The following is a 16,281-nucleotide window of genomic DNA, read 5'->3' on the forward strand; positions in this document are numbered from 1 at the left end:
ACATTAAAATTCTGTTATAAATATTAGCTATTATTAATAGTGGTAATAGCTCCTTTTTTTGGCTTTTTGTTTACATTTATAACCTTTTGTTATTTATGTTTGTTGGCAAATGAGGAATAGCAGATAAAAAATCTACCATTAAATTTGTTTTTTCTTTCATGCAAAGACTTTAGAGCATTTTCAAAAACTTTTGTTAGAACCGAAACATCCTCTTGGATGAAATAATTTGTTCTCCTTTAGAAGAATGAAAGAAATTCAGATTGTTTCTTCTTTAGTGTCCTAAGTGATAAGTACATTAGCATCCCAGATTCTACAGTTAATTGCTTGGCTGGTACTTTCCTTGTCTGTACTGCCATTGAAGAGAGTTAAATTTTCCCTCTCCCTGAAGTGGGGAAAAATACTATTTGGCAAAAAGCTAAATTATTTAGATCACTAATGTTTCTATAGAATCCCCTCCATATTCTTTGAATGTTAAGTTGTACAGAGGTATATATTGTTAATGTTAATATTAGACTTGTAAAATTGTTCTTGCCCATGGAGAGGAAAAAAAAAGACAGATGTTTTCAGAAAGTTGGTATTAAAAAACATTTTTAGATTTGCAAAAATAAAATGTACTGATAGTAATGCTCATACTTGATCATCTCCACACTTGACCTTGCCTAGTGTTTTTGTTGCCAACAGAAGCCTCAAGAGGCAGAAGCATCCTGCTTTTAGAAAATTTGAAAAAATATTTCTCAGTAATGATGGTATAACATCTTTCCTGTTCATATTAGTCATTCTTTGAAATGATGTTTTTAATATTGAACTAGAATATTAATGGTATTAGCTTATTTTAATTCACCAAAGCTTTAAGGTAACTAGTGTATATAAAGTAGTATACCAAGTGGTAAAGAATGTAAAATTAAATAAAACAAGAAATTTGTAATTTAATAATGGCAATAATGTAGGAACCTAGACAACTGTAATGCACAATTATAAATTTATAGGTAATGGCACAGAGTGAAGAGACAGATTCAAAGCAGAAATTAATTCTGATTGGTGGGGGTGTGGATGGAGTGACAGAGACCTTGATCCAAGATTGCAGTAAAATGGGGCCTGGAAGAATACAAACAGGAAGCAAGAATGGGATAAGAGTATGGGTCTGGGTTGGGAACAGTGTGATCAAAAACACAAGAGAGGAACAAAGTAGTTCATTTTAAAATTTGATATGAATATTGCTTCCCCTCAATGAAATAAACATGTTCCTATAAAGACATTAAAGGACATTTATCTCTGAATTGTATTGTCTTTTCTCATTGACTTCCATTTTAATTTCTTGGCTATAGACACAGGAAAAATGCTGCCCCCAATCAGGAAGTTCTCTTTGTAGATCATGATAGATTTGCTGATATAACTAGCATAGTGTTACATGCAAGAAGAACACATTTGTTGAATTTAAGAGTCATGGCTAGATTTTGGATCCAGGTCACCTCATTCTAAATCCAGTGCTATTTCCCCTCCCCTGTATCTAACTTGCAATATGTAGTTGGATTTCTTCCTTTGGTGTTTTATCTGTCATAATTGAAAGGTATAAATTGTTTTTGTCCTTTCACTTATCCCTTTACACTGTCATTCCAAACCAAAATTAACGGATTAACAGTAGACCGTTGTTACTGTTATTTAATGTATATATCGCTAAAGAGGTGTGAAATAGAAAAATCTTGATTCACATTGAAGGTAGGAATGAGAAGAAAACATTAGCAAAAGTGTAGATAAACTTTTTTATTGAGTAATCATGTGGACTCCCAAGTGTAACTATCCCAAGGTGGTCTTGGAAATGGGACATAACTTTTTTCTTTTGCTGAGGCCATTGGAGTTAAGTGACTTGCCTAGGCTCACCCAGCTAGGAAGTGTTTAGTGTCTGAGACCAGATTTGAACTCAAGTCCTCCTGACTTCAGGGCTGGTGCTCTATCCACTGCACCACCTGTTAAAAATTTTTTATTTTCCTTTTTTTTTTTGGATTGAATTTTTGAATTCACCAATATAAAGAACTCTTTGGCCTGGAAACACCCTCCACATTACAGATCTGGCAGTTGTAGTTCATCTATAATTTATAGTCTGAGAGTTAATTGAGCCTAAAGAGATAAAATGACTTGACCTTGACCTGAGGTCCCCACAGCTAATATGTTTCAGAGGCCTTCTTCCAGGGCAACCCCTCTACCTACTAGGCCACACTATTTTCTATTAAATGATATCAGAATTAAAGAATAGAGATGGGAAACTCTCTCCACTAGTACTCTGCAATTTTATAGGCTTGGTAGTTGCCTAGGTTAGTGAGAGATTGTGACTTTTTCCAAGGTCACACAGCCAGTTTGACAGACAAATTTAAGACTTGACCTCAAGTCTTTTTGGTTCCAATGCCAACTCTCTATCCACTATACCATGCTACATCTCACATCAAAATGACAAGGGCAAATTGTAGGAAACATAACATACCTAAGTGTTGGAATACACAATAGCCACCTGACAGGGGCTGCGGGAGATCCAACCCAGAATGGATCTCCTCCTGTGAGAGGATGATACAAGGAGACTGAGGCCGGTGCATTGTCTGACCTCTCTCTCTTCCCTCTGCCTCCAATTTATCTCATTCCCAGTCTGCAACACCTGTGTCAGCAAAGACCGCCCTGCAACTCCTTCAGATGTTATGATCTACAGCTGTGGTGGCTCTTGGAGAATTGACCTGCCCCTTAACAATTCCCCATTTTGCATTTTTTTGCTGTTATTTCCCCCCACAGCATGTCCACACATGGAGGAGTGCAAGCAGCACTGTCACTTCTGGATGGTTGTAGCAGGTGTTGATTGAGGAGGCAAACTTCCAAGCGGAGAAGAGGACTGTAGTCAGAACAGGCATTTAAGTCTCTTGGCTTGGCCTTTTGATGTGATGGTCCATTTAATTACCCCAACTAAAAATGTCTTATGGGGCTCTTCTTGCTTAATTCTGGAAGGATCTTTTTCCACGAACAGCTCTGGTTCTTGTAATTCTTGCTCCAGATTCGGGTGGCATGTTGGAATACATGGGAGCCACCCGACAGTCTGCTGGAGATCCAAACCAGAATGGATCTCCTCCTGTGAGGGGATGATACAAGGACACTGAGAGGCCGTTGCTGTTCTCTGACCTCTCTTACTGAGAGGCCGTTGCTTTGTCTGACCTCTCTCCTCTTCCCTCTGCCTCCAATTTATCTCATTCCCAATCTGCAACACCTGTGTCAGCAAAGGCTGCCCTGCAACCACTTCAGATGTTATGATCTACAGCTGTGGAGGCTTTTGGGAATTGACCTGTCCCATAACACCTAAGAATTGAAAGAAATGGAGGATCTACTTATATGTCAGAATTAATGAACAAGGAGGAGAGTATTAGTCTGGTGTAGGGCACAGAGAACTATTCTTGGAGCCAAGTCGCTTCCAGGCCCAGCTCTTTGTGGTCTTGGGGAACTTAGAGCTGCTAACCTTTTGTTTCCTCTTCTGTAAAATGGATAGTGACACTTGTATTTCTTGTTTCTGAAAGTGGTTTTATTGAAAGCCCTTTGTGTAGAACTTGAAAGGCTGAGACTCTCTTTTGTGTTTGTATCAGTGTCATTTTCAGTTCCTAACCTATATTAACTTAATAAATATTTGAAGTAACTTGGTTTGTTATCTATTTCAGATTGCCTAAGGTTAATACAATGGAACGTAATCTAGAAATCACATAATCCTAGATTAAGAGGGGGAAGGAATGTTAGAGATACAGTCCAACCTTGTCATGTGACAGATGAAAAGTCAGGTTCCAGGAGGTTAAGTTGGCCCAGGGTCATCCAGAGGCCATTCTGGTATCTTAGTTTCTTCATTTAGTTGGATGAGGAGTTATACTAAAGGACTTGTAAGCTGTCCTTTGGAAATGTCTTCTTAAGGTCACACACAAGTAAGTAGTAGACTGCAGAGGCAGGAGCTCAGACTCCAAATCTAGCATTCTCTCTACTAATACCATGCATAATTGAAGTCCTTAATTTGGATTTTTAAAAAAGTTATAGGATAAGGGAACTGCACTTGGCTAAACTAGAGGTATAATGTGACATGACATCCAAAACAGTCCAGAAAACACTAGTGGAAGGTGGGGAGGACGCAGTAGCAGCAGCTGAAGTCTTTCCGTCCTGTTCCTGGTCCTGGTCCTAGTACATCTATCTGAAATTTTGTGTTCATTTCTTAACATCTTTTTCTTTCTTTTTTTTTTTTTTTAATTGATATTCTTTCGGTTTATTTTGGGGAGTAATAATAAAGTTCAAGACTCTTTTCCAAATATTTGTTGTTTTCCCATCTCTCAAGAGCTTAAGCACTAACCCCCTTAATACTTTTTTTTTTTTTAAATAACTTTTTATTGACAGAACCCAAGCCAGGGTAATTTTTTACAACATTATCCCTTGCACTCACTTCTGTTCCAGTTTTCCCCCTCCCTCCCTCCACGCCCTCCCCCAGATGGCAAGCAGTCCTTTACATGTCTTAACATCTTTTTCAAGAAGAATATTGATAGGATATAAAACATTCCCAGGATAGTAAGCAGCTCAGTGAAAAGAATGGAAACTGAATCATGTAGGAACTGAAGATAATTAGTTGGGTGAAGAAAAAGTTTAGGAAGACATTTGTCTTCAAGACATCAATACACTTCTATTTAGAAAAAGGACTCCTTGTTCTGCTTCTTAGTACTAGGATAGCAATGACTAAATGGTGAAGAGAGGCAAATTTCTGTAATATAAAAAATTGTTATATTTAGTGCATTTTTAGTGCATTTCTAAAATGAAATGACTTTCATTATTAATAAGGTATTAATTTTCCTGTCACTGGATTACTTGGAGTCATATCTGTGTGATCCTTTTGGGAGTTTTTGTAGAAAGGATTTTTTTTTAATAGTTTTTTGTTTACAAATTATATGTATGGGCAATTTTACAGCACTGACAATTGCCAAACCTTTTGTTCCAATTTTTCCCTCCTTTACCCCATCCCCTCCCCCAGATAGCAAGTTGACCAATACGTGTTAAATATATTAAAGTATAAATTAAATACAATATAAATATACATGTCCAAACGGTTATTTTGCTGTGCAAAAAGAATTGGACTTTGAAATAGTATACTATTAGCCTGTGAAGGAAATAAAAAATGCAGGCGGACAAAAATATAGGGATTGAGAATTCAATGTAATGCTTCATAGTCATCTCCCAGAGTTCTTTCACTGGGTGTAGCTGGTTCAATTCATTTACTTTCAATTCATTAAATTTCAATTTAATTTCAATTCATTACTGCTCCATTGGAACTGATTTGGTTCATCTCATTGCTGGAGATGGCCACGTCCATCAGAATTGATCATCATATAGTATTGTTGTTGAAGTATGTAATGATCTCCTGGTCCTGCTCATTTCACTCAGCATCAGTTCATGTAAGTCTCTCCAGGTCTTTCTGAAGTCATCCTGCTGGTCATTTCTTACTGAACAATAATATTCCATAATAGTCATAAACCACAATTTGTTCAGCTATTCTCCAATTGATGGGCATCCACTCAGTTTCCAGTTTCTGGCCACTACAAAGAGACCTGCCACAAACATTCTTGCACATACAGGTCCCTTTTTGTAGAAGGGATTTTTAAAAAGTCAAGTAATTAGATAGTAGATGGACCTTGGGGTCTCTTCTGATTTCGAAATTCTGGGACTTAATACTTCCTATCAGTGTGGCTTTGACAAGTCTCTTCATCTCACTCAGTTTCAGTTTCCTTTTATGTAAAATGAGGACAATGGACTAAATAAGGTCTGTGATCCTGTGAATTTGGAATCAACATGGCACTTTAGGAATAGGAAGAAACTATACTACATATGGATATGTAACCTTGTATAAGCTCTTGTTCTTGTTCTTTTTATGGTGTAGATAGAGTTGCCACAATTTATATGAGTAAAATCAGTGATGTTGATTATATTATGGCCAAGCATGAGAATGTCAAAAGCATTGAAGTTGCACCAGTCCTGAAGTCAGGAGAACCTGAGTTCAAATCTGGCCTCAGATACTTAACACTTTCTAGCTGTGTGACCCTGGTCAAGTCACTTAAATCTAATTGCCTCAGCAAAAAAAAAGGCATTGGAATTTAGAGCAGAAGTATTTAGACCTATTTTTGGGTTTCAAACCTAACTTAGATTTTTAAGGGCAATGGAAGAAGTTAATTTTATTTCTTTTATTCAAGACATGAGTCATCAAGTGCATATTTTCTAGCACAGCTCTGTTCTTTATTGGTTTTTATGTTGCATTTACATGTACATAAATGTTGCCTTTCTCCTGTCTTCAGGGTAAGCCCAGGAAATCATGCAGTCATCAGGGCACAGGTTCCGTGATGTGGAACATCATCCCCTTCTTGGTGAAAATGAGAATTATGATTCTTCATCCTCATCCTCATCTGAAGCTGACACAGCAGACAAGATTTGGTTCATCCGGGATGGCTGTGGTATGGTCTGCGCTGTCATGACATGGCTTCTAGTTGTCTATGCAGACTTTGTTGTGACTTTTGTCATGTTGCTGCCTTCCAAAGACTTTTGGTACTCTATGATCAACGGTGTTGTTTTTAACTGCTTGGCAGTTCTAGCCCTGTCGTCTCATCTGAGAACTATGCTTACTGACCCTGTAAGTATGTTCTTATTCTATTGATATTTTCTCTTGTGTTAAATTTAGCTGGCTTCTTTGAGTCTATAGCTGAAGATTTCTTGTTCATTTAATCTTAAATTTTTGTTTTATGTTTATGTTTCCTGAATGTATGGCATTTTAATTGCATAAATTAGAAAAGAAAAATGTCACTTTAAAGGTGAGAGACATCACAGTTTAGTGGGAATGACACTAACTTAGAAGTTAAGCTGAGTATACCTGCTGAGTGAGTTTGGGCAAGGCACTTTACATATTTGGGTCTTCATTCACTGTCCTTAATAAAATCAGATTTTGGACTAGGTAATTTCAAGAAGGTTCCTTTTGTCTAGAAAGTTGTGATCGTATAAATTGCATGGGGGTTGGGGTTGCCATGTTGTGTTGATTTGTGGAGCCTCGGATCTCTTCTGTTCCTTCTTCTTTTGACTGTGATTTTTGTCTTTATGCTTTGGAATTATTTGGAGTGTAACTGTACTATAAAAGGAGGAGGAGGGAGGAAAATAATAATGAGTGTCTGTTATCTGCCAGGCATTGCACTAAGAGTTTTGCAGACCTGAGGGTCTCATTTTTTTTCCTCACAACAATCCTACGGCTTGTTTTCTCTATTTTTTTTTTTTTTTTTTTTTTTTTTTTTACAATTTTACAATTACAATTACTAAGATAAACTGAGATTAAGTGACTCACTCAGCTAATAAGTGTTTGAGGCTGGATTTGAACTCAAATCTTTCTTCGTCCAGGCCCATTGCTCTATCCCCTGTCCACATAGCAGTCTCTTTAGATGCATCTTGCAGGTGATAGAAAAAATATATCCAAAATCCTTTTTAAAGTGTCTAATTGTATGCTCTTTATATGGTATCAAGAGATGAATTGAATTGTAATTTAATTCATTATATTTTTCTTTTTGTTGTGCCATCAAATAGTATTTATCTTTCAGTATTGCTCTTTACTCACACTTTCAGGCTCATTCTAGGCCATCCTTCACTAATCTCCAAAGCACAAAAATTCAGAGAGCTTAGAAAAAGCAAACTTTCTCCTTTGGATTTAAGCAATTTTCTTCATTTGTTAGTGTACTACCAAGAGGTTTTGTAGTGTTCAATAGAATGGATTTCACTTGTGGTTTAAACTCTATTGTTGCATGTCCTACTAAAGTTCTGGAGTTCTAACCTTCTTCAATCGCTGCCAAATCCCCAAGTCCAAAGTTGCCATGCTGGCTGACAGCATTTTTTGGTAGCAGTGACATGAGTATATTTGGTCCCTAACATTTTGAACAGGGAACAAAGAGTGAGTTAAGCTTGAGTCAGTGATGGAACAGTATATTAAATCATTTATCTAAAGGTCATCATGAATTTAGCCATTTAGAACCTTGGTTAATAACTCAGAAATGAGTGAAAAATCGTGGTTCTCTCCATAGCAGCAAAAGCCCTTAGAACCTGCTGGTATTACTTTAAATGTATCATTGTTAATGAACCCCTTCTGTGCCTAGATCATTGTATTAATCATTGGGATATGCAAAGACACTTAAAAAAAAATAGGCCATTGCTCTTAGGACCTAATATTGTAGTTGGTTAGATATGGCTCAACACAGATTAATAAATAAGTCCTAGGTGTTACTTGGGGTATGTTGAAATTAAGTGATTTGCCTGAGTTCACAAAGCTGCTGTCATAGAGGTGAGATTTAAAGCTCTAATCTTTTCTGCTCAAAGCACTCCATCCTGATGCAATCTCTAGATATTAAAAGATGAATACTGTTACAGGGAACCAGATGAGTACTTTTACAATTGTCTGATCTTTTATTTTAGTTTTGTTTTAAATTTGCACCCAACAATGGAACCAGCAGAATTAAGAGTTCCAATTTTGATACTTTCAGTCTGGTCACGAGAAAATCATTTTGTTTCTTAGAGCTTGAATTTCTCCATCTGGAAAATGGAGACAATTATACTAACTTAGAAGAGTTATGAGGAAAGTGCTTTGTGAACCTTTAAAATACTATACAAAGGTATACTGTCTTAGTCATCTGGTTTCCCAGCTTAGAACAGATTAGAAGTAATAAACTGATAAGAAAATCTAAAACAAAACTAAAAGACCTGACAATTATAAAAGCACATCAGCCTAGGGATTATTCTGTATAATGAATAGTTGGTAAACATTTATTAAGCGCCTGTTTGGTGCCAGGCACTATGCTAAACACTGAGGATACAAATATAAAAAAAAGAAAGATAATCCTCTCCCTCTAAGAGTATTGTAGCAGTATTGTAGTATTGTATTGTATTGTAGCAGAGGTGCAAAACAGTGAGGAGATATCTGAGCTGAGCCTCCTTCTTCAATGGGGGGTTTGGAGGCTGTGGCTCTACCCTTTAGTCAGAGGAACAAAGGGTGAGGCCAATAGGGAGTCTCCATGGTTGATGGCACAAATAGCCCTGCATATTTGAATGGCCCAAGAGATCTCATTGCATTATGTTACTGAATTAGGTAATGCAGTATAATGAGAATCTCTAGTATTTATAAAGCATGTTAAAGTTTGCAGGGTGCTTTACATAAAGTACTTCATTTGATCCTTACAACAACTTTAGAAGATAGGTACTATTATTCCCATTTTACAACAAAGGAAATTGAGGCTGAGAATACAGAAGTGAGTAGCCAGAGGTCACAGAGCTTAGTGCATATCAGAGATAGAATACAAACTTGAGTCTTCTGGATTCAAAGATCAGTGCTATTGATACTGCCCCAAACTGTCCCATAATATGATGATGATCCTGTGTGATGAAGAAAAGTGCAATATGTTTAATATGCTCTTTTGAAGAAGGCAGAAAAGAATTTATCTGTATCAGAGCCAATATGTTTGTTGTTGTCCCTGAATTCTTTTTACAGTGTAATAATATAAGTATAGTAGTTGGGCTCTTTAGTTGATTCCTTTATCGGACACAAAATAATCTCCAATTATGGCTGCTTTATTCGTGTATTGGTCCTGATGACTGCCTCTTTTAGTCACCCAAACTCAATTTAAGATTCTTACCTTTTCTACTTTTTCCTTTTACTGATTTTCCTTTCTGACTCCAGAAACAGCACTCTTTATACTATACCACCCTAAAAAAGCTTTTTTTGATTTTGTATGGTAGAATTTTCAGTTTTTTTAGCCATTTTTTTTCTTTTGGGGATTTTTATGTGTGTTCTGTTTATTTGTTGAGGACATAAGAGAACTTGAATGCTTCTGATCCTTTCAGTCCAAAATCTTGAATCTGGTTCCTGAGATAAACTTGTATTATTAGTTAAAATAAAAAATAAAAAAAAGACCTTAGTCATTAAAGTGGAGAAAGCAGCAAAGGCATGGTAGAAACAAGTAAGGAGTCTATGGGATACAGCAAAAAAAGATTTGGATGATTAAAGCAAAAGGAAATTGATTTGGGAAAATTTGAATGTTTTTCAAAGTAGACTGAGCTAGATATGTATTAGATTTTAGAAGGTAAGCTAAATTATTCATTTTTAGGTCAGTATTGTTCTCATTTGTATTTGGTACTAAAACTGATAGTACTTAGAGTTGGAGGAGTTGATTATTTCTAATGTGAAACCATTGTTAAGTTGGAACACCTTAAGGTTAGAGGTTAATCTAGCCTGTATAGTATAGGTTTGGTTAAGCTTAGAAAACTATTGAGATTCTTGGCTTGCAGAGGGTTTGAGATAATTGAGGTTAATGTTGTGGGACTTCTTTACAGAAGTCTTTTGATGGTGTCCTTTTGTGGAAGTGGAAGAGGTTGTGTTCATATAGAATACCTTTTCAAAAGCAAGTGCATCTGCAAAGACACAATTTTGATGGTTTTTCTCTAACTTCTCACCTTATAGGGGGCGGTACCCAAAGGCAATGCTACTAAAGAGTACATGGAGAGTCTGCAGCTAAAGCCTGGCGAGGTGATCTACAAGTGTCCCAAATGTTGCTGTGTCAAGCCTGAGCGTGCACACCACTGCAGGTAGAAGCTCCTGGGGGCTTGTGGAGTGTTTGATAGTAGCCTTGCTTCTGATGAGACTGCCAAAGCATTCTCTAGGAAAGGCTGTTTCTTTGAAAAGACTTAGAATACAAAAATTCAAAGAAGTGCCATTTAGATTTTTAGAATTTTCTTGTGCTATATTTCCATGTTGCCAGCTCTGTCATAAGCTACAAGACCAAAATGTCGCTCAAACTTAGTACTTTTTTTAGCTTTGATATGTTTTTCAAGAGCCCATAGGTGGCAGACCATTTTTTTGAAGAGATATATACTGTACTATAAATACTATAAATATGGATGGACTGTTTTTTACATGGGTGTAGTGAGGCAAGCAACCAGAATTTAGACATAGAAACAGCCCCTTTGAAATGACTGCCCTGGCTGTGTTACTACAGAGATTCCTTCCTTGCTGTTGGATCTGCTACTGCCTAGAATCCATCTTCCCCCTTGAATTCCAGTTCCTAATCCTAGAGTAGGAGAGAGTAACTTCCTACATGACTGACAGAGGGGTGCATGGGACAAGATACATTCTCATTGACCTCCCTATTCCCCATCAGCATCCACTGTGGTCAGTGTTGTATTATTTTTCTTTCTTCCATTTTCTAGTAGTGAGTTTTCTTTTAATAGGGGTATGAATCTTTAGTTCTTTTTGTGTCCAAAGACTCTGCTTTAAGTGGAAGCAACAGTTCTCCTTGGAGTCAACAGAGTTAATTACGTTTTTAAGTTTAGATCCAGGCTACTGTGTGACTCTGAGTCAGATATCCTTTTTCAGTCTTGATTTCCTCAGTACCAAAAAATGGGGATAGAAATACTGGGATGGCTAGTTCTCAGGTGTGTGGTGAGCAAATCACCTTGCAAAAATCCTCCATCACCTTTTAAAAGGATCAGCATAATTATCTGTGGACAGCTTTGTTGTTCCTTCTTAGACCAAGTGAAAAGGGCAGGTGAGGAGCCATAGAATCAAAACTTTGCTTTCCAGTTGCTGTGATTAGGAAGAACTCAAAAACTCCCAGAGGGAGAAGGGCTTGCTTCAGGAACAGGAAGGTAGGGAATAAGTGGTGAGTCTTTGTTCTTGTCCACAGTGGTCACCAGGGGAGAAAGAAATCTTTGTTAGAAGTCTTGTGTGGGAACAGTGACACCTCAAGACCTGATTCTTGAGGTTTTCTCAAGAAAAAGACTAGCTCTTGACAGATTGTTTTTCTGTCTGGTTTGACCATTTGGAGACCCTGACTTCCCATAGCTCTGCTCTTCACACCCTTCCTCCGTCCTCAGAAACAGTGCAAGACATAACTAAGGCTGCTGAAGCGGCTGTCCATAAAGCTCATTCTGGAGAAGTCCTGTTGCCCCTGGAGCAGCCCTGCTGGAGTTAGGAACATGTTTTAAAATGGTGTGATGAAATTTTTTAGTATAGCACTATTATTATTTTAAGTCAGTGGCCTGGCCTGGGGACCTCATACTATGGGAAACATTATTTTTTAATGCTTTGCTGCTTTTGGAAACACAACCTGTTTTGCAAATTGGAGACTTAGTGTAATTGTTAACATTTTAATTTCCTTTCTCCTTATTTTCTCTGCTCTTTTGTTTTAATTAATTATATTATTCTATATTTTAATCAATTATATTAGCTTTCTTTGCTAGAATATTAAAAATTTTTAAAAAACCTTCCTTTTTCTAGTATTTGTAAGCGATGTATTCGGAAGATGGATCACCACTGCCCATGGGTGAACAATTGTGTAGGAGAAAAAAATCAGAGGTTTTTTGTGCTCTTTACTGTGAGTAAAAATTAAATTTTGGTGCTTGATGGATTATAAATTTGCTTTTGATAGACACATTTCTTTTAGGATTCTTCCCTAACTATCCTTATCAGTAAGGCACAAATTGTAACAATTGCTTGGCTGCTAATTATGTGCTGCATGCATTGTCTGCTATGGGCCATAATGGTCTCTCTCATCATAGATCACAGATGTTTACCCATTGCTGCTCTTCACAGAAGAAATTTTCCAGTGTGATCTTGAGATGCTAATAAATGTCACAATACTTAACTTTTAAACTTTTAAAACTTTTATCACTCTGTGCTTAGTGCATTTATTTTACTTGACACTTGAAACTGAATAGAAAAACTATTATCTGTCAGTCTTTTCTGTTTCCAATGGATTACAGCCTCCTACTTTTTCTCTTACTCAGATGTATATAGCTCTGTCTTCAGCTCATGCTCTGATCCTGTGTGGATTTCAGTTTTTTTCCTGTGTTCGAGGGCAGTGGACTGGTAAGTAGATGCTTAGGTATAAAAAAAATTGTAGAAATATAGAAATAGCATTACCATACTATTGCATGTGGAAAGAAACAAACTATTACACTCAGTGGCAAACAATTGCCAAAAAAAGAAAACCATCTTTTGTTGTCACTCTGAATGCTTTTCTAGGATGAGATTATCTTTACATCATGACACCAAGACTTTCTATTATCACAGTGAAACCATATAATCAACTTTCCCTTAAAATCATGTACATATTTGACTCTTGGGAAGGTTATATAATTTGCTTGTTGCAGATATTGTGTCTACATAGAAATCAATATTATTTTTTTTCACCTATTAGAGTTAATACTCTACCAAAAAAATTTCTGCCAAAAATTTCTCCCTTCTTTCTCAGGTGATTTGTTTGTTTAAAAAAAAAGAAAAGAAAGAAACAGCCAACCACAGTTTCATACTCTTTGTACGTTGGCTTGAAGGCCCGTCCTACTTTAGTTAAATATATTTTTCTCACCCTCTTCTTCTTGCCTTCTTTAGCCATATACTTTTTATTTAAGCATGTGAATGGATGAGACCATGTATACAAGTGTGAGTGGGAGGGGTGAAGACATGAGCCTAATCATGGTCAAGTGATTGTAGGTTTATGTTTCCTTATGCCCAATTACCTTTGATTTGTCATAACCACTCACTACAACTTGCAATATTCTTAGGTAATTCTTTTGTACACCCAGTGATTGATTACAAAGGGCGTGGTCAATACACATTTTTGATCACCATTGGGAGAAAAAACCCTCAACAGTATTTATCTAGTAATGTGTACATATTCAGCATGAATTCTCATTGAAGGTGAATGTTATCATTAGATGCCGATGGTGATATAGTTACTGCTTCAAAGGGACTGAATATGATTGAGTAAATAAGTCTACTGACTTGGTGCAGGGACATATTTTAGATTTTGTGTAAATTCTGAATGATGGCATTGTTGATTAGGATGGCCTTACAAATGAGTGTAAAATATTACCAGCCCACACTAAATTTTTTTTAAACTAAATTACATTCACTAATTGGAGAGAGAGCAAAAGAAATAAAGTTAAAAAAAAGAAAAAGATTAAAATTTTTTTTTCCTTTTTAAGAGCAAGAGATTAAGTAAATTCATCTTTCTTCTTTGAGATAAGAATCAATATTTAACCATTTTCTAAAAGATAGTTGTGTTTTCTTTCTCTAAAAATTTCAAGAGAAAGACATTTAGTTTTTCTTAAAGTCTACCCCGAACATTTAATGTAAAGAAGGGAGAAATTTTCTGACACAGTAGCTAAGTGACATACAGTCATACGTGTTAGAAGAGAATCCTAAGAGAAGAAAACAGTAGCTGGAACAATCAAAAAATCATTTGTATTTAAGTTGGCTTTGATATCTTAGAAATTAACATTTGAAAAAAGTCACATAATAAATAGCTCAACTAAAGAAGAACTGAAAAATATTCCAGTATCCTCATCCTGTCCCCATCCTCCCTCAGCTCTGGTAGAGATTCATGGTCTTAACCTCTCAGACTGGTGTTAGAAATGCCAGCTTGAGCAGTGCTCCCATCTTGTGTCATCTCACTGTGTGTCTGGTTTAGCTCTTCCCTGGGTAAGTTAAGGGGTTAGGGTTGGTAATTCTGATTTTGTTTAAAAGGCCTTTCCTGGTGGATGAATCAGGGTGGGGAGAGGAGAGACACCTCCAAGTTACTGAACTGAAATGCTGTCCAAGGATGCAGTGGTCTCCTCCGCTCTCTCAAACCTTTCCTTCGGGCTTCTGCTGAATTGCAGGCCGCATGCAGTTAGTCTACAGAGGAGGTGAGAGCTAACTGTAGGTAGAGGTGAAAAATGAAGCCTGGGCCACCGGGAAACAATACATCTGGGCTGAAACTAAGAGAAATTCCTGAATGTGCAGACCCTTCTCAAGATTAGAAGCAACAGGAAGTACTCATTTAGAGCCCAAGTGTGGAAGAAAATTCAAATCCATTTCTTCATTTAAGCTGAATGAGATTGAGAAACAAAAATATTTCATTCAGTACACAAAATTCATGCTTCATGTATGTTTATAGTTTTACATGTAGTATGAAAAATAATTTTTTGTTTAAAAGGATTAGGCATACCAGGACAAAAATATCTTTATTTCAGTTAAATTAAATAATTTAGAATGTGAGCCAACATACACATATTTTGTTTTAGAGTGAAATTTGAATCACTTATTTGTTGTGCCATTTTCTCCATTTTTTTTAAAGGCTAAAAATTATGTTGTTGCTTACAAATTGTGATGTGCTTGACTACAAATGGGTTTGCCTATTTGTAAAAAGGCATACTTGTAATGTGCAAAAAGAAAAAGCCTCTTATAGTTGTAATTCTCTTTGGGAATGAGGCAGGCTAGCTTTGCTCAAGTACAAATATTGTTTAGTAGCCAGCAGCTTCACTGTGGAAAGATGAAAATGGCTTATTTGTACTTTCTTGGAGGGCATATTACTTTGAGTTTTAAATTTCCGACATAGTTTTTAAAATACTGTAATTTCTGTTGTTATAAAAATCAAACTAAACAAATCCCAACTCCTTTTTTAAAGAGTTCAAAAAAAATCAAGCAGTTACCATCTAATCAGACAGTGAAACTACTGACTAGGAAACACAGTTGTCGGGCTTCTTTTGTACTGGTGTAGGGTTGACCTCCAGTCCCCAAAGACACCCAGACAGAAAACCTTGTTTCTCTGAGTGGCCCTGGTGCCTCTGTTTGCAAGTGGGTTTGCCTTTCTGCAAGATGGATACAATCCTTCCTGTACTATTAGGAACATAGGATTTCAAAGTGACACAATTTGGGGATATGCTCTCTATGCTAATGAATGATTCTCTTGACCTGTTTCACAGAATGCAGTGATTTTTCTCCACCTGTAACTGTAATCCTGCTGATCTTCTTGTGCCTTGAGGGTCTTCTGTTTCTCACTTTCACCGCAGTCATGTTTGGCACTCAGATCCACTCAATATGCAACGACGAAACGGTAGGGTTGAGATTTTTGCTTTTTGTGCTGTTGTCTGAGATGAAGGTTTTAGAAGGTTCAGACCCTGATTCACAGATTCAGGAAGGATCCTCCAAGAGGAGTTTGTGTAGTCCCATTTTGAGAAAGCTGAAGGTCCGGGGTGTTTAAACAAATGACTGCCCAGGTGAAATAGAAAACAAATATCAGAGGAAGGATTTGAACTCTTGCCCACAGATTTCAGAGGTAGTATTCTTTAAAAAATTTATAAAAAAAAAATGCTTCTTTTACTACCAAGCTGCTTCTGTCTTTCAGAAGACAGCTTTTTGGAGGTGGGATACTATTGAGCTTGTTACAGTGAAGTTAC

The 16,281-nt window shown here is 36.7% G+C and overlaps 1 protein-coding gene across 3 annotated transcripts in view; it reads left to right on the plus strand.

The window, feature by feature from the left end:
• ZDHHC7 (zinc finger DHHC-type palmitoyltransferase 7) overlaps window positions 1-16,281 on the plus strand; it is a 45,796-nt gene that overhangs the window by 26,170 nt on the left and 3,345 nt on the right. For all 3 annotated transcript variants that reach the window (XM_051974912.1, XM_051974910.1, XM_051974911.1), the window contains 5 exons: window positions 6,339-6,670; window positions 10,523-10,647; window positions 12,338-12,434; window positions 12,847-12,928; window positions 15,808-15,938. In XM_051974912.1, coding sequence (XP_051830872.1) covers window positions 6,356-6,670; window positions 10,523-10,647; window positions 12,338-12,434; window positions 12,847-12,928; window positions 15,808-15,938 — 750 coding nt within the window. In that variant the 5' untranslated portion in view covers window positions 6,339-6,355. The remainder of the gene's footprint in view (window positions 1-6,338; window positions 6,671-10,522; window positions 10,648-12,337; window positions 12,435-12,846; window positions 12,929-15,807; window positions 15,939-16,281) is intronic.

Source organism: Antechinus flavipes, chromosome 2 (assembly GCF_016432865.1).
Source record: "Antechinus flavipes isolate AdamAnt ecotype Samford, QLD, Australia chromosome 2, AdamAnt_v2, whole genome shotgun sequence".
NCBI lineage: Eukaryota > Metazoa > Chordata > Mammalia > Dasyuromorphia > Dasyuridae > Antechinus > Antechinus flavipes.